The 26616-nt window shown below is 37.7% G+C and overlaps 1 protein-coding gene across 2 annotated transcripts in view; it reads right to left on the bottom strand.

Annotated features, from left to right (window-relative positions):
- Positions 1-26616, bottom strand: part of LOC140166082 (coiled-coil and C2 domain-containing protein 1-like) — a 47049-nt gene that overhangs the window by 13363 nt on the left and 7070 nt on the right. For both annotated transcript variants that reach the window (XM_072189465.1, XM_072189466.1), the window contains exons 2-17: positions 15757-15928; positions 14942-15033; positions 14163-14252; positions 13677-13802; positions 11914-12271; positions 10016-10128; positions 9032-9119; positions 8018-8256; positions 6619-6841; positions 5041-5136; positions 4528-4658; positions 4177-4233; positions 3184-3315; positions 2351-2409; positions 1312-1428; positions 265-338 (exon numbers count right to left, since the gene is read on the bottom strand). In XM_072189465.1, coding sequence (XP_072045566.1) covers positions 265-338; positions 1312-1428; positions 2351-2409; positions 3184-3315; positions 4177-4233; positions 4528-4658; positions 5041-5136; positions 6619-6841; positions 8018-8256; positions 9032-9119; positions 10016-10128; positions 11914-12271; positions 13677-13802; positions 14163-14252; positions 14942-15033; positions 15757-15928 — 2167 coding nt within the window. The remainder of the gene's footprint in view (positions 1-264; positions 339-1311; positions 1429-2350; positions 2410-3183; positions 3316-4176; positions 4234-4527; positions 4659-5040; positions 5137-6618; positions 6842-8017; positions 8257-9031; positions 9120-10015; positions 10129-11913; positions 12272-13676; positions 13803-14162; positions 14253-14941; positions 15034-15756; positions 15929-26616) is intronic.

Consider the following 26616-nt stretch of genomic DNA (forward strand, 5'->3'; position numbering starts at 1 on the left):
TTTCAGGGCTCAAAGATATTTAGTTTAAATGTTATGAATGAAAAGGTGCACCTTTTTGCTTGACCAATTAATTAATACACAGTGTTCCTATGGGGCTAGAGAATTACATTTTTAGCTCTCATATCAAAATGAATTGAAACGCCGGCATGAAACTTCAGATGGGAATTGGTGGTAAAAGGTCATTCAATCAAGAAGAAAACTTTACAGTTAAATCGGACCATCCTTTCAGCAAGATATGTGTACCCATGCATGTAGTGAAATTACCTGATGGAGATTTGTATCCCATTCCTTGTATTATAACCACTTCTGCTTCTGTTTCCCGCAAGTCATCATTAACTCTGAAAAAAAAAAGCATTAAAATTAACTGGAAAAGAACACAAACATGTTTGAAATTTGAAAATTTATCTCAATGTACACAGCAAACATTATTAATCCAACCATTCTGGATTAAAAATTTGGTTGAACAATCAATCAAGCCAAGCAGAGATTTATCATTGTAATATTTTTCACCCCGATGTGGCAGTGATGCCAGCGCGTTGAGCCAACTGTTTCGAGCGCACACTATGCCAGCGCTTTTGGTGTCCGCTAGCTACTTGACACTGCCCCTAATGAAATGTGCACTGACGTCGCTGCCACATCAGGGTGAAAAATGGCATAGCCTGTAAACCTCTATTTAATGTTTGTATACAGTACTTCAATAGAGGCCCTGCATTCTTTTATCGATTGGCTCCAAACAAAGGATTTGAACCGGTGTCCTTCACCATAGTTATGGCAGGGGTAGCGCTAGATTGCTTTTTGGGGTCCCGGACCCGCCAAAATAGAGTTCAGACCCCTTGTTTTTAAATTTTCTGCATGTTCAGGGGTCCCTGCAGACCCCCAGTTTTTCAATCTAGCGCTATTGCAGACATACTATTTATGCTGCATTTGTGCAACTCGGACTTGCCAAACTCTAATCCGTACCCCCTACTTTCTAATTTTCTGCAAGTTCGGGGGTCCCTGCGGACACTGGAGTGTTTAGTTCTAGCGCTACCCCTGATGGCGGAGTGCAGTCCATTCAATCAAATGTTGTCATCAACCTATTTGATCGTAGTGCAGGGTTAGGTGTGTGAGACGAACTGTCACGGTAGATTGCAATCATGCTTTTTTCCTGGGCTTTTGTTGAATGCATTTGAGTAGTCCGCCATATTTACGGGATGATATGTCACATGCAAGGCCTCTATAGCCCATTCAAAATCTAGCAGTGTCTGCACAGGATAAGTAATAAAAGCATAGTAGTTTAACTACTTGCAATCCAATCAAATAGTTACCTACCTTATAGAAGGAATAGTTCTCATTTCATAATGGAATCTAGGCACTGCATCACCATGTGATTGCGATACTAATACTACATCCAGGTCTTGCTGACAGTTATCACGCATGTCACGAAACCTGCACCAAATAGAAATTGTACAAAGAAAGTATGCATAATTCAGGAACACAAAACAATTTAAATGAAGTTTAATGAAGCTATATTATTACTTATGAATTCATATAAAGACAAATTAAACAAGATCTTTCCCTTTACAGAAAGCTGCTTATCACAGTGGCCTATAACACCCTATACACCATTTAGTATCGTAAAGGATGAATTAGCACATACCCATGCACCAGAGTTTACAACTTTCTTTTTCCAAAATTGTAGCTGGAAATACAAACTCCAATGACAATTAAAGTAATAAAATTACCAAACTGACATAATGTATATAGTACATTACACCAGTTGACAATTGCTCGGCTGTGTGGGACCCATACACCCAAGACCTTACTAAAAAAGAGGTAAAGTCTAATGAAGGGCTGCCAGAATGGTCAACAAAAATTATGATTGGAAGACTCATACAGGAGCTGAAATGGGACAATTTATTAACAAGAAGAAAAGCGAATAAACTTGGCATACTACACAAAGCCATAGGGGGGGGGGGGGCACCTCGCTATACCGGTACAAAACTACCTGACGCCAGCCCAACAGGCGTCCGCAGATCAGGATCAAATAACTACATCGAGCAAGAATTGACTGCCACCGTTACTCATTTATTAACAGAACAATAAGGGATTGGAATAATCTCCCAGACACCATTACATCTTTATCCAACCCAGACCACTTTAAAACCGCCACCATTGACTATCTCGAGTGCAGGACAGTCAACTGAAGGACTAAGTTATACTGCGCACACCACACCCCTGCTTGTGTTATCTCGTCAAGGGAAGTTAAGCAGTATTAACGAAGAAGAAGAAGAAGAAGAAGAAGAAGAAGAAGAATTAAGGCTGAAAAAGAATTCCAATTTAATAAATACGAGACATGAGCGTAGTTTACCTTTTGACTGTTGCCACATTGCCTAGTTGGGCGTACTGCTTTTCACATGATTCACACATCTGAAAGGAAAAAAAATGAACATATTGAAATCAATAGTGATTCGTAAACAAAATGCAATGACAATTTAAGACAATACTTGAGCAGCTAAGCTATGTCAGCCCGTTTTGAAAAGAAGAAGCAGTTATAATTAGAGTTATTAATTTCCAGTAAGTGAGTTGCTTCATATCACCATTAATTATAATATTCATTTGAATTACTTGACAAGTGAAGCGCAGGATATTTCATAGGTATGCATTTTAATCAGATTTATAAAATTTTGTATTTGGTTTAAATCCTGGATTCAAACAACTACATATTCTTAACATAATCACAAAACATGTGAGAATCAAAGTCACACACAAATTTCTTGATATACAATATCTTGAAAAAAGTGATGTCAGCAGGTCTGTTAAATCTTCAAAATACTGCAAAGATGTGACTGATGTGGAGATGGTTGCATGTCCAGTATATCAGAGGCAAGTCTGTATCTTGCATTGACTGATGTAATGAGTGATGGTCACCATGTAATATATATAAGCACTGACTGATACCTTTAAAGTAATCATGTTGACAAAAGACTTGTGTCGCTTGCAATTACATGTCCAGTATATCAGCCGGATGTGTATCTTTCAACATTGCGATTGCGAGTCGCCATTTACAGGAAAACTATGAGAGTCGCATATATCCACACAGAGGGAATACATGATCAAAATATCCATAAATTAATGGCAAAGATATGACTACAACTACAATCTTCATCATGTACATGTAATGGCAGTGTCATCTCTGCTTACCTGTATTTGCTTGGTAAGTGTTTCTTTTAATCTACTATACAGCTTCTTGGGGTCACCACCTAATTCTTCTACACATTCCTGGGCCATCTCTACCAATTCTTCTGTCTCTTCTGCTCCTGGTGCATCAGGTATCTATGTTGAAGAAAATGTTAGACAAGTTATGTCAGATAAGTCTATACTAGGAATTTCAATTGAATGAACACAGCTTTCAACAGCTGTACTCAATCCAACCGCGATTGTATATCACATATTTCAAACTACAACGCGTGAATGCACAACCTTGGATACAATACTAACCAGTCAAGACTGCGTTGACATGGTTGGATTCACTTCCGCGTTATGTAGGCACAGTTGCACCCGCTGGTGTACATCGTGCAGTGTACACAAAAAATCATCACCCTATGTCAGGCTGTGTTCATTCAATTGAAATTTCCACTATAGTTACATAATATTATTTCAATCGTTTATTTTTTAACAGGAGCAAGGCCGAATTCCCAGTGTGAAGGAAGAAAGGTCCATAACTGAGTCACCCACAGAAAATACTCTTGCAACTAGACCAGGCCACTAATACTTCATTTTTACTTACTTTGCACAGGTGCAGGAAAACACAGATTAGCAGCTTTTATTCATCTTCTTGGCCAAATCTGATGTAGGTTTATTTTATCATGTCATTTAATATCAAGTCTCATATAACTTCCCTCATGCTTTTTGGGAAAGGAAAGAATGAAAGAATGAAGAGAGAATATGAACAAAGAAGTTGTTTGTTTCACTCAGGATTCAAACCCCAGACCCCCTGCGTACCAAGCAGTCAATCAGCAACCAGTAGCCATGACTGTTAACGAAACTGTGCGTATATATGACTTAGGGCTGTATGCACAGTGGTTTTATGCTGTTGAATTTTGTTGGATCAGGGAGGGTTATGGTTTTAAAATAATAGTTTTTACTTTTTACTCAGGATAACCGCTCAATATATATAGAAGTTCAGATACTTACACTCTCCATGTTTACAGGGAGTCCATTCTCTGCTGCTTCAATCATTGGATCAAATCCCTGAAAAAATAGCGCAAACAGAATTCAAGTTACGTTAATTTTTCTTTAGTTTATTTCCAATTAAGCTATGGAACTGTAAACTGTAGGAGGGAAACACAAACAGTAAATGATCTAATAAGGATAATCCCCAAAGATGGGTCACTCAAATAAATGTGCTACTCATGTTGGAGGTACCCTGATTTAGTCCCCATGAATAACAGTCCAATATGATGAATTTCTCATAGCATTACGTATTGACCTATACAAAGTCCACATCACTATCGCAGTCTAATATCCCCGGTTCAATGTACATACCTTGGCCATTTTGAGTAGTCGTTTGGCCTCCTCCATATCACCTTCTTTCTTTGCTTTCAATGCCATTGCCATCAATTTCTTCTTTCTCTGGTGTAATGTCTGAAGCTGTTTTTGGTTGGCACTCATACGTACTGAAAGCAGTAGATACAATCATGAGATGAGAAAACATGATCTGAAGCTTTTCATAGCTGTTTTTTACAGACAGTGATCACTCTTGAATGCGACTAGCCGACTATTATTTCATGCATTTTCATAATCCCTTCCAAAATTGTTACTGTGCTAACATACACAGATATACTATTGTGTTGTGTATCTTGGGTAGGAAAGAAACTTTCTTTTGTCAATGTATGTGTCGTACATTTAAGCAACCTATGACAATATACAGTCGCATAGATTTAGTCTCTTTGTATAGTACAACCTTTTACCTTCAAAAGGAAGTAAATTTTCTGTGATGCAAATAGACGATACAGCCTTTTACTAGGCCTGATGTCACAATGTTCATCTGTAACTTACTTTGTTTCTTCGGATCAATTGCTGGTGCTGCAGCTGGCTTTGCACGGGGTGCTGGTGCTGGTCTGCTTGGACTTGGCCCTTGCCCTGCTGTCTGACCTGTACAAAAAATGATATGCAAATCAGCAAAAGAATATAATGATAACACAGCTGAAGCAGAGTTAGTAATAATTTTTCCGTATTTCACAGTGCTCATAAGGGTCAACAAAATGCAGCACACTTTGAGGTTAATTTTAGCAATAGCTTTATAAGTGACAATGTTGCCTTGTTTGCATTTTCAAAATCAACTTTAGCAACAAATCTAAACCACTCCTTTATGTTACATTCCAAGGGGTTAGCCTAAGATGACACCACTTGCAATAGCTGTCACAATCCTGGAAAAAAATGTTGGCACACTTTGCCTGTCTTTTGGTATATCTCTGCCCCCTCCCTCAATTCAATGTTGGACAAAGCTATGTTGTCTGTAGGTCAGTGAAACCCTCCAACATTGATAGATAGGGAGTGGGGAAGGGTGAGATAAAGGAAGGAGTCTGTGCTTCACATATTATAGCACATGAATGTTTCACTCGCCTTTCCAATTTTGATAGGGCACACATTTCAATTATTTGGTACAAGTATGTCCGCTATTAAGGCTGTGACCTATCGGGTAATGACGATTCGGTACCCGAGGTAAATTTCAAGGCGGGTAACGGTACCCGTATCAAACGTAAAAACCCAAAAAAAACAAAATTTTTTTTTTTTAAGTTATTTATTTTTTAGGCTTTGTAGTGTCCCTGGACCTAGAGCTAAACGCTAGGATCATTCATGGTTAACTTAAAAAAAAAAAAAAAAATTTAGGCCTATGTGTTTTGAATAAATTTGTACTCATGTCATACTCTATTAATGATTTCAAAATGGATACAAATTCAATGCATTTTGAAATCATTAAAAGAGTATGACATGAGTACAAATTTATTCAAAACACATAGGCCTTCTTTCTTTCTTTTTTTGAATAAGTCAACAATGAATGATCCTAGCATTTAGCTCTAGGTCCAAGGACACTACAAAGCCGAAAAATAAATAACTTTAAAAAAAAAAAAAAAAAACATTTTTTTTTTTTTTTAAATTCGGGTAATCCGTAAATGGAATTTGTATCCGGAAAGGAAAAACGGGCGGGTACCGAATATCCGGGCTTGAGTCACTGCCTTATCCGCTATTTTTTCCAGGATATCAGATATGTACAACATAAAACGCCAAAATTTTCAAATGTCTATTGGGCAGCTATTGCAGAAAGAACTTTCTTTCACTAATAACCCCTTGAAATATGTGACATGATCAAGGGGAATGAGTCACATGTCGGCCCTGGTCGAAAATGAGTTTTACACATGTTTCTAAAGAGGACATGTTGATACGAATTTCTTTTGTGAAGTTACGTCAATTTATCAATCGCTGAAAACAGTATAAAACAAAAGAATTTTAACACTTTCTTTGCCAATATCTCAAAATCAATATTAACGACATCCGACTCATTTCCCTTGATCTTGTCACATATAACAATTGTGTAAGTATGAAAGCCATCACCCAAACTGTCTTCCAACTAACCTGAAACACTGGCACCTGGTGCAGGTGCCCTAGCCTTTGGTGGCAATGCTGGAGGTGGTTGCTGCTGAGATGGCGGTGGTGGAGCTGGATCTGGCCCACCTGGACTAGGCCTTGCTGATCCCTGACCTCCTATTGGAATAGGTGGGAAATCTGGCAATGATGGTAGCTCATTATAGTCTATGGGTCGGCCGGATTTGGCCTTCTTGATTGCGTCAACATATTGCTACAAGGAAAATACACAGAAAACTAAATTACATTCCAATAAATAACATTTAGTACATTAGCACTATTTTAGCTGTTTGGGGAACCAAGAATTGTTCAATATCTAGAACACTAGCTTAATAGTTACATTGACTTATGAGCATGTGGGTTGGAAACCCTGTCATGGCCACAGGTTGCATCCTTGGGCAACAAGGCACGTTATCTCTCTTGTCCAACTCCACCCAGGTGTAAATGGGGAACTGTTATGGGTGCAGTCATACCGGGGTTGGCTGCTAAATGGTGTGATGTATCCTAGTAGCAGCGGAATAAATGTGTGACTCTTTGATATCCATTTTATTACAAATTTATGATATAAAATGTCTACATTTATTTATTTAATTACCTATTTAAGAATACTTTGAACATAATACATTGAACATCGTTCTAAGAAGGTACAAAAGTATGCAGTTATAATGCACACAAATTAAATGGAATCAATTTTGTTAATAACATTTTAAATGACATGCCTTTTCTCTGTCCCCCTTTAAGAACTTTGAAACTTATAAAGCTGAATGACTGGTACCTATGCTTCAGGGAACAAAATTATTATTGTTAATGACACTTCTAGCTTTGGAAAACCTGAAACATAATGTTACATTTACATATTACATTTACATGTGACATTGTCTTGTATTGAATTTCTAGATGGGACGCTAGAAAGTACAAGGCATTGTGGGTAAGGACAACTGATTATATTCCTTTTATCAGTGTACATAAAGTCTCAACACAAATCCACCACAACGTCACCCGACACCGAGTCTTAAGCAAGGGTGAAAATAAGTGGGAGACAGGAGCTGTTTGGCCCCCTGAAACCCTGAAATGGCCCCTGGTCCCATCTAAATTTAAGCTGACCAGGGGACACTGTTGTTCAGAAACTGGCCTCCGGTCACTATACCCAAAAATTCAATTCCATAGCCATTGATGCATGATGAACTTATCCAGAACAAATATTGGCCCCTTGTTGATTAGAAGTGGCCCCTGGTTCCATGTTGAATGAAGTGAACCAGGGGCCATTTTGTGTAAAAAGGAGCCCCTGGTTCATAATTTCTTATTTTCACCCTTGGTCTTAAGTGATAATTGTACAGTTTCCAACTCGTCTAACCACATACAAGTTTCGTAGCATAGAAAAAATACTTACTTTGTGTGCGCGCCCCATCCTCCTGGCTTTACTAGTATTTTCTTCTGCCTTTGCTTTAGTCATGATCTCCTTATACCTTGCTTCTCTTTGCTGCAAAGCTTCCAGTACTGTCTTCGGTTGTGGCATCCCTGGTATTGTCTGAGGTTGGTCTGATGCAGCGGATGTTGTTGCAGCAGGTGTTCCATCAGGAGCATCAATTCTTTGTTGCTTGGCTGGAGAAACAGATGTTGGAGCAGATGCTGTAGGAAAATTAATATACAAATAAAACTTTGCTTATTTGCTATTTTCCTCCTCCCAGTCAAAACCATGCATGGAGGGGAGGGGGGGGATCAAACTCATTACAATTAGCATTGGGATCTCATCTCACGTATTGAACCAATACCTTTCCCTATGAGTGTGGGTTTTATTTTTTTCAATCTCCATATTTTAGCGCAACCACCGCTAGCTGATAAACCTCTCCGACCCGCCTTAAGCAGTCCAGTTAGCACAATCAGTAAGGTACATGACTGTGGTACATAGTGTGTGATGTTACAAAATCAAGGCCATCAATATTATCTTTCTCATCTCATGGTATTTGAAACTTGAGCTAACTTCAAACTCCCCTGGAAAAAGAATTGAATTGTCCCAGTCTACCCATACAAAACTTGGGGGAGTTGATCATGGCTGCCATGCTTAATTCTATAGGTAGGCTAATTAAGGTTCTGCACCTGTATAGAGCTGAATCCCTGAATGATACAATGGTTTATAAGGCGTATCTTTACTTTCTGTAAAGTGCAATGGTCGTATTGGATTGATCAGTTGAACGAGTGAGAAGACTGATTGATTGATTGATGAGTGTTTACTGCACTATTAGCTAGCTGATCAATTTATCTATCGATTGACTGTCACCACCTGTCAAATTTTTAAAGCTATTTATATTTTTCCTTGTTTATCAAACTTGACCATACCCTTTTTGAATTTACTATCTTTACAAAATAAAAAGGGAGAAAATTAAATACTATCAGACAAACTTACATGGTGGTACTTGGCCTGGAGGTGGAGGCATGTTACTCAGGTCCACTTCTTCATTATTCCCAACTGCAGTGATTACCATATCAAATTGCTGAAAGTAAATCAACATGACAAATGAAAACAATGCAAAACTTTACAGAGAAGCAGCAAACCCCACAAAATCTCACGCCCTGGGTGCCCTCCCTGGAATGGGATAGAGCTGCTTAAAACATAGGGACCCTGCCCAAAATACCCCAGGTAAGGTTTGGGTTCTGGAGTACCATATGGTCAAAAAGATACGAACCCCCCCCAAAAAAAATAAATAAATAAAATCCGGGAAAAAAACACCACAGAATGTACGTACAAATTGTGCAGCATATAATCCCGTCACATCAAAACATACCTCTTGTCGGCAATGGCCATTTTGCACAGCAGACCGTCTAATGTGTAAAATAATGAAAAATCTAGTCCCAAGGTTAATTTTTGGATTTCACCGCAAAATGCATCTTTCAAGTTTATAGTTTCAGAAAATCCACTTCAAATTCCCCAAAATATAATTTAAAGTTATTAAAAATAATGACAAACTACTCAAGTAGACATGTTGGCATGCATAACTTAATCTTTAGGCCCTGTTTTCTCAATATGTGGTATATATTGATTGGTTAATAACTTAACAACCGAATGTCAGATCCCAGTGAAATTGGTATTATTTTCGAGTGTAAGGTCCTCCCTTCATCTGATATGAAAAATTCATTTTCCATGTTTTACTCCAAGAGGTATGTTTTGATGTGATGGGTCACATATAGCACTAGCAATTCTAAGAGCCAAACCGGGAGGCAAAATTCAACCAAAAAGGCAACTAATACCTATTTTACTTGAATGTTTGTTAATCTAATGGGATGATGCAGGATTATTGTTACTTTGTCACTTTTGTGAATCCCAGCCTTGCTTATTTTGCCAACATATATGTCATGCAAGACAGAATTGTCCTATCCTACATGTACTTGCCTTCATAACCTTGATGTACTCTGATGCAGTAGCAACATCACCTGCTTTCTTGGCCTGTAATGCAGCTGTCTTGTACTGATTTCTCCTCTCATGTAACAATGTAAGCCTTGGATCTGTGAATTATAATAGGAGCATTGAATTAGATCCAACAAGGAAGGCTCTGTCAAGTATGCATACTGAACGCGATATCCCATTTGATATCCAAACACCCTATAGGAGACCTGACCTTAAATCTTTCACACAGGGCATCTGTGAGTTACCTGAATGGGCGACTCAAGTCTACACTCCCTGTGTGAAAGATTAAGGTCATGTCTTCCATAGGGAGTGTATGGATTTCAACTGGAATAGCTTAATAAATAAAGCGATTCTGCTATATATTCAAGATTGATGTGTTTGGTATACACTAATCCGACGAGCCAAGTGATGGTCAACATTCATTACGCCATTACTGTGGGCCATCTGCACCAAATTGGGTGGAAAAGCACTGCTTCAAAATCAATCTTATAAAATTCTAGCATGTTGTAAACAAGTACTGACATCAGTGCAATAGATTATGTTGCAAGCAAGAAGTTGGTATGTATCAAGTTGTGTAGTGACATTGTTCCACCTGAACCTGTCTTTGGCATGTCAAGTATGTTGTAAACAAGTATGTATCCATACTGAGGTCAATGACATCAGTGCAACGGACTACACCAGGCACAAAAAGAAACTCGTCAGTTATATTCATCCTTGCTGTTCAATATCTTGATAATTTTGGATTATTCTGAAATATACATTTTGTTAATTGGACTTTTCTTTCTCATTTGACACCCTGTTCGTGAACATTGAGCAAGAATTGACCAAGATATGCGCCTCCAAACTCTCAAACCCCAATGCAATTTTAACAATTCAATTGTGCCTGTTACACTGTGCTTTATTGATTGGCCCGTGGTGCTTGTGTGCAATACAACGATGCGTTCCCATTGAAAATCGTTGAAAATACAACTTTTGATTTTGGGGTTTGAGGCTTTGGAGGCGCATATCTTGGTTAATTCTTGTTTGTTTTTCACGAACAGGGTGTCAAATGAGAAAGCAAAGTCCAATTAACAAAATGTATATTTCAGAATAATCCAAAATTATCAAGTTATTGAACAGCAAGGATGAATATAACTGACGAGTTTCTTTTTGTGCCTGGTGTATGTTGCAAAGTGTCAAGTTGGCACAAAGTCAGTGACACTATAACACCTACACATGTCTTTGCAATGTTAAGTATGTATCACTACTGAGGTCAATGACATCAGTGCAATAAATTATGTTGCAAAATAACAAGTTGATATGTATCGACTCAAGGTCAGTGACATTGTAACGCTTGTCTTTGGAAAGTCAATTTGTGAACAAGTATGTATCAATATTGAGGTCACTGACTTCAGTTGACTATGTTGCAATGTAAACCCTGAAGTATCAAAGTATGTGACCACTGTTACTTGGTTATTGCGCATAGCTGCGCATCGCTGATTGTGTATTTATTACACGATGGCTGCAGGTTATTTGCTTGTATATTAATGTAATGATTAAAATTTATAAATATGTATAGCAAAACTTGTTTAATAATAACCAGCCAAGTTCAATTGCTACAAGGGCCAATTTGACCACAAACTTATGCCTGCGCCATGACTACAGACAAAGAACAACATCAGCATCAGAGTTTACTCTCTCTGGAAATTGGGTGTGCCAAATTAAGCATTTTGCCCTCAAATTGGCCCAATTTTTGTAATAAACCTAATTGTAATAAAGCATTGCAAGTTTGTGTGTGCCAAATCTAATTTTCACTGCCAAAATTGCGACATACAGCCTCTGAGTAAACACTGATCAGCATTATACTGGGATATACAGTAGTCTGAATACAAACAAATTCTCACCGGTAGAAGATGCTGCCACTGAAGTAGATCCCTGTGACGAAGACTGTGCCCTGCTTGGCACTTCAGGTGGTTGTGACACACTCTCTGCTGGGCTATGGTGCATCCTAGGCTCTACAGTTGGTGGGTGCATCCGAGGCTCTACAGGTGGTGGTTGCATCCTAGGCTCTACAGTTGGTGGGTGCATCCTAGGCTCTACAGTTGGTGGTGTTTGTACCACATTATTTGGTGGTGATGATGCATCAGGAGTGAGGAGGTTGGCAGAGGGCGCTGCTGGTTTCATAACTGCTACCTGGGGCGGTATCTCAGATTCATCGATTTTCTTACCTGTCTGTGCTTTCTTCATCAAGTCGGTCAATGTCTAATACAATGTAAATAAATATGAAGAATTTAGAAATTGCTTGTTTTTTATAGCTGCATCTTTTAGCTCAGATTTAAAGGCCCATTCAGTGATTTGCTCATCCGGATGATTGTAAAAATCATCAAAATTCAGATTTTGGTACCTTTGTCATTGTCATAGATGTGCTAACATAGCCTACGAGTGACTCAGCCGAAAGCTGTGTATTTAAGACAAAATAAGACATTTTACAGGAATCTGTAATTTGGATACTGACAGTGTCTAAATTAGCTATGTGTATTTGAACGGGGCTTTAACTTCGTCAGTACTGCTGTTTTCTTCGTTTTTTGCCAAATTTGTCATTTCAAAAATACCAAATGACAATTTGAATGACGTATCCTTCACTTTTAAGCAATTTATAAACAATTATAATTTTTTTTTTACACTTGCGCTGGGATCACTGAATGGGTCTTTAAGCACTCATCTGTTGAAATCTGTCAAGAAATATAGACATGCGATGATCCAAAATCCCAAAGAAGATGCAAATTCAAATGTTGCAGATTACTCCATTGGATGCCCTATTGATTTGTACACAAACCTGCTTTCCATTGATAAGAACATCAAAATGCAACTTTGGTTTTGTTCATTACTTGGGTTTTAATTCACTCTTTCCTTAATTCTCAACTGATTTCAACAAATGAAATCTTAAATCAGAGCTGAAGGGTATCTGCTTAGGATATCTTTTGTTTGTTTGTTTTATTTCTTCTTTCACCTGGGACACTAAATCAGTTGAAAACACAATTAATCATCTGTTCTTCTTTGAGGCCCAGGGATATTTTAGGATATACAGGGGTGAACATAACTGGTACCTAAATTTGTTTTCTATCTATATAATAAAAAAAACATTAAATCTACACCGTCTGTTGTGCCAATTCTTGTCCTCAAGTAAAGAAATTATTATTACATATACTTTCATTTGAAAGATAATGCATTATATAAATTAATTTCATTTCATCTTTCATACACTTCGGCAACTTGAGCACTGTATGCGGATTACTTGGAATGCCTCTTCCATCTGGCATCTCTGCAGAAAACACATCGCAAAAGTGACTTGTTTGCTCAGGTTAGAAAATATGTTCACACATGATGTTTTTAGTCAGAAACACATCTAAAGAGTGTTTCTACTATATAGAACTGGGGCTCAAACACTGCTGAAGACCTCAGCATTGCTGCATATAGTTGTTTTTACAGACTGGGAACTTTTGGTGTGTTCAAGAACTAAATTATGTCCGACACACCATTATTGGCCTTATGGGCATGTCTTATGGCACATCCCAACACTTTACTTAGAACCTTACATATCACTAAATCCACTAGTTTATCTTACCTTAGAACCTTACATATCACTAAATCCACTAGTTTATCATACCTTAGCACCCCTGGCATATCTCCTAGCTTTTGATGTTTCCCCTGCTGCCTCAGCACTGGTTAAAGCTGCCCTATAGTTGTCTAATCTGTCCTTCAACACGGTTTGGATGTCTGCAGCTTCCGGAGCCTGTAAAATACGCAATAGATATACAATTCTCAGGTGGAAAAATCCTGAAATGGTGTCTGCTATTAGGGATCAATAAGAACACTCATAAGTTTGGTCTTTAAAAGGTCCCTTGAATTGAATTTTCCCAGCTTAGATTTCACAGCTTGAACAAGAAAGACATCAGCCAGCAATTCATCTACCTGTGTTTTGGTTAGAGAAACATGACAATGGGTATCATAAAATGACCAAAACCCATAATAAGTGTTGATTGTTAGTAAAATCACATTTTGCCTTGCTGAATTTCCAAATGAACAAAACAATCCACATCCAAATAGAAGTAAGTAGATTTATATTTAAGTGTGTAGTAAGTTTACTACTTACCTTATGCATTTGTTTGGGAGGCACCTGCGGAGATGGCTTTGGTGAAGGCATAGGTGATGGTCCCGATTCATTTAGTTCATCTAACTCAGCCTGTGGAAAATCAATTTTGACTTGCATTATCTCAAGCTTACAAATTTCACAGTCTGTATAATGTAAAAGCATTTAACTTTAAACTTACATTTCATTTCTTAGACCTAATGTATCATCGTAAGTTTTCATATTAGATCAGGCCTGAGAGTGTGTCTTTGCAAAAATATCTGTTTTTGGAGAACGGAGGGTCTAGATCAACTAAAGAAATCTGAAATTATTTAAACCATACATGCTTTTGTATACAACAAGTGTAGAAAAAAATCTGGAAGTTGAAAAAAAAATATCTGGAAACATTAAAATCTGGTCTCTCACACCCCTGTATTAGATATTCTGCATGGGCACTACATCACACTTCTCTCTGAGCAGAACATAGTTGAGATAATCTGTGCCACCAAAACCCATTTGGCTTTAGAAGCATTCATTTGAAAGACCAACTAGATCTGCTGAGTGTTTCACTCTGGTAAAATCTGGTTTTGTGCATGTCTTAGGCAGTGATGTCATCAGCAAATTCTAGAACTGTGATCTTCAGCTGGCTGTCTTCTTGATTTTACTATCAAGCCTATGCTGATGATATACTGACCAACCGCCAGCCTCTGGACTCATGATATAGTTGAGGGCTATGAGGGCTATTGTGGGCACAAAACAACTGATGTTCCAGTAATTGATGCATTTGATAATCGAACACTTACCAATAAATCAGGATCATCAATATCCTCATCGTCGTCTTCATCGACACTCTTCATGGCATCAGCAGCCATTTTGTCAATTGCTGCCATTGGTACTGTTAAATATTTAAGCAAACCATAGATCAATAATACATAGATTGGAAGATGTGCGCAAAAGCCCTCTGAATTCATCTTTAAAATTGGCTAACTGCAGAGCAGTGTAGCATGCACAGAGCATTCAACTTGTCAGCACTTGCCACTTATACACTTACTACTAGCTTTCTTGTTCTCTCATGCTACTTTCAGTTCAATAACAGGTCAAATCATCATTTCCCAAAGACCTACCTTCTGGGGGTACAAGGCAAACAATTGGCAATTAATTTATGCTGTACCATGTATCACAATTTATCAAATCTGTCTATCCTACCGGGCATGATGAACTATTCTTAAAAAACATTGTTAAAAACCCTGAAAAGTAGTGTGAAAATGGCTAAAAAGACATAAAAACAGGTTAAAAATAAATAAAATTTTGTAAATTTGAACAACAAGAAACCTGATTTCAGGTTTTAACCTGACAATTCTTATAAATGCCTATTTTACAGCATTTGTTTTCCATAACAAAAATGCATGATTAACCTTTCCAAATATATGTAAATTTCCAAATTTTACAAATCAAGTTAGCATGCAGTTTAAGATATGCATGGTGGACACACACCATTTGTATCCACAATATTGTGATTTTCTAAACCAAATTTGTAGATCTACGGCTTACACTTACTTGTAGGCCTACAAGCCATATGCTTTTGATAACATTTCTCTATCTAAGTCTGTAAACAAACCTTTTTGCTTTGGCGGTGGCGCTCTTGCCCTTGCAGCCCTGCTGGTTGGGACATCTTCATCATCTTCCATGAGAGCAGCCAATTCTGCCTCCAGTGTTGCATCATCTTCATCTTGTGGTAGATTAAGGCCAGGCACACCTAAACTTGACAGGTCCGGAATCCCCAAACCCAACTGTGAAAACAAATAATATAAAAAGGTTATTGTTACTTGAACTTATACTTCCTTATTTTTCTTTCACAACATTAGGACTAACTGGTACCGGTAACCAATTCACATGTATATGCAAAGCTCACATTATAGGATATTGGTACAGGGTCTTATGCAGGATTTGCAGGTTTGGGTGTGTAAATTAATAAAAAACTGGGTGTGTAAATTTAAGATTTATGTACAAAGTATAGGCCTTGTGGGCAAAAACTGGGTGTGTATACAAATTTGGGTGTGTCAAACACTCCCTACATGGCTGGCTGCCTTCCAATAGTGATTTCACTCTTTCGTAGAATGCAAATTGCAAAGTGTTATTTCACCAGGTGAAGATTTGGCTTATGAGTTTAAAAGACCGGGTGGGAGTGATATAACTGGGAAAATATTAAATATTATTACGAGTTAATACTGGGCGGGAGTGATAACTGGGAAATTATTATCAGTGTCAGTGCAAAAAATGATATTGCCAGGGAATGAAAATACATGTGAGAAGATCAGACTGCTCCACTTTGCCATTTTAGATGCCATTATTACCCCAGCCATGATCCATTGCATATGTTATCACTTTAACATTGCCTATGTGTACGCATGATCGTTCCCAATTTCAACATAAAAATGTTCGCTATTTAAAAGATAGGGTTGTTTTTAATGACAGCGTAAAATAAAAAAATAGGGTATATTTTTGTGAATCCTAGGAATGTTGAAATCCCAAGAAATCTTACCATTTCTTGCTCAATTTACTCCCGGATTTCATTTTTGTGATTTGTGAAACTTTTGTGTCTTCCTAATATTCAGCAACTCACTCAGTTTGTTTACACCGATTATGTCACTAGAGACTTCCCAGTTTGGCTGCTGTGTTGTTTAGTGTGTGTTCTTGAAATGTTAAAAAAGGGATGCTTTTGTTAAAGTGTACTTGAAATACAAAAAATAGGGGTAATTTTTTAGGCTAATTTTTGTGTGTGTGTAAAATAGGGGAAACAAATGCTGAAAATGTTCTTGAAACCATGCAAAGTAGTGGGTATTTTTGACTTTGGGAACAATCATACATTATGCTAGGGCTGCTAAGAATACGCAATTGCGTTTTTTGGCTCCAAATGCAGTTTTTTGACATTTTTGAAATGTTGTGGTTTTTTTCCCCGCCGATTTGGAGAGTCCCTGGACCTAACATCAAGTGCTGCCATCATTAAAAAAAATGTAAAAAAAAAAAAATTTAAATTAAAAATAAAGAAAATTAAAAATTGCATTTTTTTAAAAACATTTCGCATACTTGGATAGTCCCTTGACCTAGAGTGAAGTACTGCAATCATTTGTGGTTGATTTTTAAAAATTTGGAAAAAAGTTACCAAAAATTACAAGTTTGTATCCAAATGGGACCAATTTGTAACTTGTGTTCACTTCAAAATCTATTTAAGATATAGACTTGTGTACAAAACCAATGCATTTTTATATCTTCAATAGATTATGCAGTGAACTCAAGTTACAAATCAGTCCCATTTGGATACAAACTTGTAATTTTTTTGTAACTTTTTCCCAATTTTTTTTGGGCTTAGATCGTGGACTACGGTACCTCGACTTTTCGCTGCTCTTAAAAATCATTCAAAATATCATCATTTTAAGTATTTCTTTGGACAAAAGCGGATGCCTAATTGCTTTGAGCAATTATGATATACATCAGTGACACAGGTTTCTAAACTTAGCATTCTAAACTTATAGCACAACTTGAGAACCAAGCACAACTTGAGAACAAGTCCTCAAACGTTTGAAATTTGTTGTTACTACAACTCAACTGGGTGATCAGTGACCACGTAGACCAGGGCTTATATGCAGTCAGCCATGTAGGGAGTGTTTTACATACTTAAATTTGTAAATACACACTGAGCCAGGGATTTTTGGGCGGGCTCGCAGGTACCCGCCCGAGATTACATTAATGATATCAAAATGCATTCAAATTCAATATATATGCATTTTGATATCATTAATAGAGTATGAGATGAAAACAAAGTATCAATTTCATATTTAAAAAAACACAAAACATTGTGCAAAATGTACTGACATGGAACACCTTCCTGGACCACATTCACAACCCAACAGATTTCTTTTGCTGGGTTCCAATTATTCGCCTGTGAATGTGGTCCCGGAAGCTGTTCCGTGTCAGTGCATTTTACTGTTGTGTCAGTTGGACAACTGCTTGGTTTAAATACTGACATGTGTTTAGAGTAGAGTATTGAAGTAATCCTGTGTGTAATTTTTGTTCATGTACACTTGCACAGGCGAATAATTGGAACCCAGCAAAAGAAATCTGTTGGGCTGTGAATGTGGTCCCGGAAGCTGTTCCGTGTCAGTGCATTTTACTGTTGTGTCAGTTGGACAACTGCTTGGTTTAAATACTGACATGTGTTTAGAGTAGAGTATTGAAGTAATCCTGTGTGTAATTTTTGTTCATGTACACTTGCACAGGCGAATAATTGGAACCCAGCAAAAGAAATCTGTTGGGCTGCGAATGTGGTACAGGAAGGTGTTCCATGTCAGTGCATTTTGCTGTTATGTCAGTTGGACAACTGTTTGGTTACTGACCAGTGCTTAGAGTAGAGTATTGAAGTAATCCTGTGTGCAATGTTTGTTAATTTTTATGGAGAGGATTTCAAGGTATGACCTTGTGAAAAATTATAAGTTTCTAATTTGAGGCCAGTTTACTTTGTACACAAATCTTTAACTTACACACCCAGGTTTTTAAATTTACATTCTATGCCAACTTAAAGTTGTTTTCTTAAAACTTCCGTGGTCATACCTGTGCGTATCGCGTACACGAGCGTACACACAGAAAAGATAAGCAATTACGCTGATTGGCTGATCAACGCACTTGACAACAAGTCGGTTGACCCATTGGTTATTTGTTCGGCGTATTAGGCGACTTACTGTGACATAATTCACCAGCGCGTACAGGCCCTCGAAATCCGCGGTAGCACGCGGCGCGCGTTCCCAGAAAAAAAAATTGGAGGTCACAGAAAAAAATTGGAAAAAAAAAAAAAATCGCTTTTTTTTTTTTTTTTTTAATTTTTCTAAGTTTTTTTGAAATGTTTTCCTACACACCCACAAACCTTACTACATGTATTCAAACCACCCAAGCCCAACTAACCTTTAACATAACCCCAAACCCTTGCCCTTACCCCCAAAAGGGAATTAGGGTAGAAATTGATTTCACCTGAAAATGACAGAAAATCTGAAATATATTTAATGTTTTTAAATGCATTGCATGAATATGTTTATAACATTTTAATTACTTTAAATTTGCCTCATTTCAATTTTCATGGAAATTGTTAGTTTTATTGCTAACAAAATAAAAGAGAAAACTTTCACATAATTTTGGAAATTTGACAAAATTTCTAAAATTCTGGAAATACAAAAAAAATACATTTAAGTGCAAAAGCTTTTTTCTTCTGGGTAAGAACTTTTTTCTTACATGCAACAGCTTTTTTATTGCAGGGTAGAAATTTGATAAATAGGTCATCATTATACAAAATGCATGCATGGACCTATTTATCAAATTTCTAACCTGCAAGAAAAGACTGTTGCATGCAAGAAAAAAATCTTACCAGAAGAAAAAAGCTTATACTTAAATGTATTTTTTTGTATTTTCAGAATTTTAGATTTTTTTTTAAATTTCCAAAGTTATGTGAAAGCTTTCTCCTTCCTATAATAAGCCATAAAAATAGCTATTTTGATGAGATGAGGCTAAATAAAGTAATTGAAACTTTATATATTCATGCATTTAAGAGCCAGTCTCCCTTATTATGTACATGAATAAGGGGGTTGTGATACAAAAAAAATAGAATTGTCTCTAAAAATAATTTTGGTACCTATTAGCACCAACAACTCACATGTAAAATATGGCGTGCACAGCGCCCTCGTTCAGCTTTAAAAATTCTTGAAATTTCAGCCTCTCTGAGCCTTACTTGCAAATGGTAAACTTTGGAGGTGCATAACATTGTGCGCCATCATCATCCCAACTTGCATTTTGCATTTTTTTAAAGTACCAAATGGTTACATTACAAAAACCAAGAAAAAAATTTGGGATCTTGATGGGGCACAAAATCAGCAAATCCAATGATTTGATGAAAAGCGCCCTCGTGCAAATTTCAAAGCATCATAACGGGCTGCGCCATCAAGATCCCAAGTCCGAACAAGTTTGAGATTAAAGACCTCCATGGCAAGTTTCAAAAAAAAAAAAAATTTTGGGGATTTCGTTGGCGCACCGAGTTAACAGAGGTCAAAGGTCAAAATTTCCTATTTTCGCACATATTTGCACGCCTGTATTATTGCGCGCCAACGTCACCTGACTTTCCGAATAGCATTTCATCAAAGAAGAGGTAATTCTCTGCAAGAACTGAAAAAATTAGCTTGGGATCTCTTGATCTTCATATTTTTCTGATTTTTTGAAAATGGACTTAGCCTCATTTTGGAGGTCAATTTGACCTCTTTTTCCCACTCGCTGCACAATGTGGGCTTTTTACTGCAAAACAAAAAGATGCGCCAACAAGATCCCAATTTTATTAGTCATCGTCTAGCTTCTTTGGCGACCAGTAGATAAAACACAAGCAACAGCTAATTGGGATCATGTGGGCGCACTAATATAAGAGGTCAAAGGTCAAGCTTTGTGCCACAGTGATGCATATTTGCCTATGTGCAGCACGAAAGAGGAACTTTGACCACAATAAAAATGTGCGCCAACAAGATCCCATCTTACTTTTTGGATGATTGGATAAAGGGGCTTATGTATAACTGATAACAAGTTTAAAAAAAGTGGGATCATGTGGGCGCACTCATTCAATAGAGGTCAAAGTTCATACTTTGTGCCGAATTGGCATTATTTTGCCTATGTGCAGCACAAAAGTGGAACTTTGACCCACAATAAAAATGTGCGCCAACAAGATCCCATCTTACTTTTTGGATGATTGGATAAAGGGGCTTATATATAACTAATAATAAGTAAAAAAAAAGTGGGATCATGTGGGTGCACTAATTCAATAGAGGTCAAAGTTCATACTTTGTGCCGAATTTTTTTTTCAATGGGGATCACCAGACAATGTCTCATAGAAACTTGTGTGAGTGCATTTCAGATGATGCTGATTCCATCATGGTAGTTGGTAAGAGTAAAAAAATTTTGTCAAAATACTTAGTCATATTTTGCAAAATTTGAGTGAAAGGTTGCTGAATTCGGCATCTTTAGGCTAAAAATCGGTTAATTTTGTATGAAGTATGAACTTTGACCTCTATTGAATTAGTGCGCCCACATGATCCCACTTTTTTTTACTTGTTATCAGTTATACATAAGCCCCTTTATCCAATCATCCAAAAAGTAAGATGGGATCTTGTTGGCGCACATTTTATTATGGTCAAAGTTCTACTTTTGTGCTGCACATAGGCAAAGTAATGCCAATTCGGCACAAAGTATGAACTTTGACCTCTATTGAATTAGTGCGCCCACATGATCCACTTTTTTTTACTTGTTATCAGTTATACATAAGCCCTTTATCCAATCATCCAAAAAGTAAGATGGGATCTTGTTGGCGCACATTTTTATTGCGCGTCAAAGTTCCACTTTCGTGCTGCACATAGGCAAATATGCATCACTTTGGCACAAAGCGTGACCTTTGACCTCTTTTATATTAGTGCGCCCACATGATCCCAATTACCTGTTGCTTGTTTTTTGTCTACTGGTCGCCAAAGAAGCTAGACAATGAAAAATAAAATTGGGATCTTGTTGGCGCATCTTTTTGTGATGCAGTAAAAAGCCCACATTGTGCAGCGAGTGGGAAAAAGAGGTCAAATTGACCTCCAAAATGAGGCTAAGTCCATTTTCAAAAAAATCAGAAAAATATGAAGATCAAGAGATCCCAAGCTAATTTTTTTCAGTTCTTGCAGAGAATTACCTCTTCTTTGATGAAATGCTATTCGGAGAGTCAGGTGACGTTGGCGCGCAATAATACAGGAGTGCAAAAATGTGCGAAAATAGGAAATTTTGACCTTTGACCTCTGTTAACTCTGTGCGCCAACGAAATCCCAAAAAATTTTTGCTGAAAAATGAAACTTCCCATGGAGGTCTTTAATTTCAAACTTGTTCGGACTTGGGATCTTGATGGCGCAGCCCGTTATGATGCTTTGAAGTTTGCACGAGGGCGCTTTTCATCAAATCATTGATTTATTGATTTTGTGCGCCATCAAGATCCCAATTTTTTTTCTTGGTTTTGTAATGTAACCATTTGGTACTTTAAAAAATGCAAAATGCAGGTTGGGATGATGATGGCGCACGATGTTATGCACCTCCAAAGTTTACCATTTGCAAGTAAGGCTCAGAGAGGCTGAAATTTCAAGAATTTTTCAAGTTGAACGAGGGCGCTGTGCACGCCATATTTTACATGTGAGTTGTTGGTGCTAATATGTACCAAAATTATTTTTTAGAGACAATTCTATTTTTTTTTGTATCGCAAATCCGTACATAATAAGGGAGATTGGCTCTTAATAATACTAAACAATTTTAGTAAACATGCTATATACATGTAGGTCCGATTTTGAGATGAAATCAATTTCACCCCTTTTGGGGTTAGGCTTGGTTGGGTTTGTATTATAGTAAGGTTTGTGAGATGGGTTAGAGTTTGTGTAAGGCCAGGAAAAACATGTTATTAAAATTTATGCTATAAATTACTTGACCATGTCAGAAATGAATCCTGATGATGAGGAAGTCCAACACTCAACTCTTGTTCATTGTTGTATTGTAGAGCATAAAATGTAGCATATTTTTCACATTACTCTTATCATACAATGCATTCTTCATGCACATTAGTACCCCCCTGCATGGGAGCCCCCCCCCCACATACCTGAAGAGGGGGTGTACAATTTTTTATGAATAATCGTTTTTATATTGTGCATTATATATCAATTTCAGCCATGTAGGCCATGTTATTAGGCAAAGAAAAGACTTTGAAGAATGCCTCTCATGTACAAAAGTATAGGATGAAGGAAGCATATTTTTCAAAAACGTCTGAAACAGGCCAAGACATTACTTTAACATAGATATATGCATTTTTATGTCACAAATGGCCTCTTTTGGGGTGCTAAATCTGCTAAAATCGCCTGGGTTCGATCCCTGCGGGGGCTCTGCCCACTCGACCCCCGCAGCTCCTCGACCCACATGGATAATATTTCCGAATTTTTTTTATGAAAGCCCACTCTCATCCCTGAATTAGAGCCTCAGAATGGCGATTTCTTACTTTAAAAAGTCTAAAATCCATGAGCTTTTTAGGCTTTTTGAGCCCCTGGACCCCAACCGTTAAGGGCGAGCGACAAGGCGCTCGCGAATTTCACAAAAAATTTAAAGCAACATAGTTTAAGTTCCCAGACAGGAAATATTTTTCCTATGCCCTGAGCGCGTACCCCGACCACGGAAGTTTAAAAAAACCAACTTTAAATAAACTACAGCTATTTGAAATTCAGGGGGGCACACAAAATTAATGCGTTGTGAGGTCTCACTGTGGCATAATTTCAAAAGTATATATCCCACACCCCTGAAAATTTGTATTCTGGGCTAACGTTTTGTGTAGAATCCAAATATGCAACTTACTTAGAAGTCAATAGGGTATACTAAAGATATGATGGTCTAAACATAGCCGAATCAAAGCTGGACCAACTTCAGGGGGGAGGGGGGTCGTATCACCAAAACCCAAAATATTTTTAGGGTCCAAATTTTGTCATCTTTAGCCTCCACCCCCTACTACTCACACACAAAAGAAGGGGCCAATTCCAAATTGTTCAAATGAGTTACAGGCCTTAAAAAATGAATAAAATAAATTTTGGAACCAAATTGACCCCCCTGGAAATCCACATCAGACACCTGGAACCAACTTCTCTTGGATATGTTTGAGCTACACCTTGAACTCGCAGAAAAATTAAAAATAGGGGGTCCGAACACTATTTTGGTGAGTCCAGGACCCCAAAATGCAGCCTAGCGCTACCCCTGCTAAGCCTTGAAAGAGGCATTTTGGTTTCTCAATTCCTTCACTATGAATCAATAGTATCATTCTCATCATAGACTTCTACAGGTAAGTAAATGGGGTCAACACACTTTTCACAATAGAGAGCAATCTTTTCACAATAGAGAGCAATGGGAATATAAAGGATGCTGTTGATTCAAAGTGAAGGAATCAAGAAACCAGATTGAAACTTCTCTGGCTGATGTTGAGTAGGCGTACATGTAGACATGTCAAGGTCTCCTCCCTTTTACGCGCCAGTGAGTCGGCGACGGTGACTATAGGGTCGACCCGTCTTGTTGTCAAGACCGCTGATCAGCCAACCAGCATGATCACATGTGGTGATTGTTTATCGCTTGTGTGTTTACGCTCGTGTACATGCGATACGCACAGCCCAGACCAGGCTGCAATAAAAGGATTCTGTATATGTAGGACACCCATTCCAAGGCAATTTTGAAATGCAATTTTGAAAAGGCAATGAAAAAGAATAGCAGCAAGTAATAGGGCATCAAGGCAACTGGTAAAGGCACCACAGGCAATTGCCTCTTCGGTTATTTTGCAGCCTGGCCCAGACCACAGAAGAAATAAAAAATTAACTTTAATAGGCTAAAAAAATAGATTTGTCTCATGTCCCCGTGCACATTTATACTGCACGTTTGCTCAAGCAAAATTGCAGAAGTTGAATTTTATTTTGTATTTTACTAACATATTTTAAACAAAATTTGCCCGAAAATTGGCTGTAAAGTCACCGTTCAAGTTTGTTTCTGATCGCACTGCAACTTCAAAATTATAAATTGTAACGCTAGATGTAGCCTCTTTTCCAGCTAAACATAGCCTGCCCTGAATACTTCCAAGAATGGTCAGAATACCCTTAATTGGCGTTGTTGTTCAATAATTTTATCTATAAAAAAATGAAAATAAAATAAAAAAAACGCATGTACTTATTATGTCGTCACAGTCATACTGCATTAAATTTCAAATCCCATGGCCATGGGACACACAATCATCATCCCTATATCTTCGTGTTAAAAATTGCCGTGGTAGTACGATGAATCCTCGCGTTTTCAACAACTACGCATGGTGATTTTGTTCGAGATAGGCCGTGCGACTCAGGCTATGCATACAATTTGAGATTTTGAGAGCCGCCACACTGTTTCTATTCTATGTTTTACGATTTTCGCATGATCAGTATATGGCTGGTCGTAACCGCCACAACGTGGAGCTGCTACGCGTAGCTTACTTTTCGCTTCACGGAGCTAAATTGATGCATCATCTTTTCATTACGCGGAGCCAGTTGATGCATCATCGTTCCAGAGAGAGAAAACTCTTGCCAAAATTAATGTTTACTATGTGGATTTTAAATGAATCGAATGTAAATAAACCACAAACAGTTGTACAGGATCAATACCAGTTACCTTGCATGCATGTGTCATGTGTGTGGCGTGTTTGTTTGTTTGTCTACTGTGTCAGGCCAGGATCACTGACACCCACGGTACTGATACTGTCATACTATCACGGTGATCATATTGTTGAATGTTGTTGACTTTAAAATAATCATGATGCAGTCTTGTCTACAGTAGAATTCACCACGACCTTTGAAGGACTTAAACCCCATTAAAAGCTATTAAACCAAGATAACACTCAATGAAAACAGCTCAACTATGTTACATCAGATCTTCTCTGGTTAAATACACACTGCACTTGTGTCTGTTTTACCTGTGCAATGAACAATGAGCTGGTATTATAGTTTCAGTTGGGTGAATGATTATAAAGCTTAACTAAAGGTAACAATACTGTCTGGGCTTTTGTTTATTTAAATGAGACAATAGTCTGCGATTGTTAACCAGCGTTCTTGAAAATGAGAAGCATAATGGTTTGCAGACTTAACACGGTTTAGAAATAATTTGTTCATATTTTTTGGTGTTATCTGTCGTTTACATATCCTTCCTAAAACACAAAAGTACCAATATTTCCAAACACCTAAATTAGCTAAAAATTTAGGAAATGTTACAAAACTATATTTTCTAGAATTTCAGAGAATACTTTAAATATTGGCTGGTTATTTTTTACACAGTGACGTCATATAGGCAATGGCATAATACTTCTAACATACACTAGGTCACGCGTCAATGGTGAGCGCACTGAGTAGTGAGTATTGTGTATAGGAAAACGGGCAGTACCGTAACTACAGTATGTATGGCCTACTACTAGTATATAAAGTAAATCCGAACTGGTTTGCTGAAGGTCGAATTCCGCAGGCCACGCCGCGCAAGATATACAAATCAGCTCCCGGCGATACACTGCAGATCGCAGAATTGTGTGCATGGTTTACCACCACTCTGCCTAGCTATATAGTTGTGTACAATACTGTATGAGTTTCTTGTGAGTGCATGTCCATCTTAATAATAAGTCGGTTCATTACTTTTCATAAATTACTTTTTGAATCATAACTATCGTGACCGAGGATGTCTTGCAACTACATGAAGCCCGTCTGGCAAATTCTTAATGACTAAATTCGCTTCACGTAATGAGTAAGTCGTACTTGATTGGTCAGTTTTACCTCCGAGTAATGAAAAACTCTAACATGATTGGTCAATTTGGCTCCACGGAGCAAAAAGTCAGCTACGCGTAGCT

The sequence above is a fragment of the Amphiura filiformis genome, chromosome 12 (assembly GCF_039555335.1).
Source record: "Amphiura filiformis chromosome 12, Afil_fr2py, whole genome shotgun sequence".
Lineage (NCBI taxonomy): Eukaryota > Metazoa > Echinodermata > Ophiuroidea > Amphilepidida > Amphiuridae > Amphiura > Amphiura filiformis.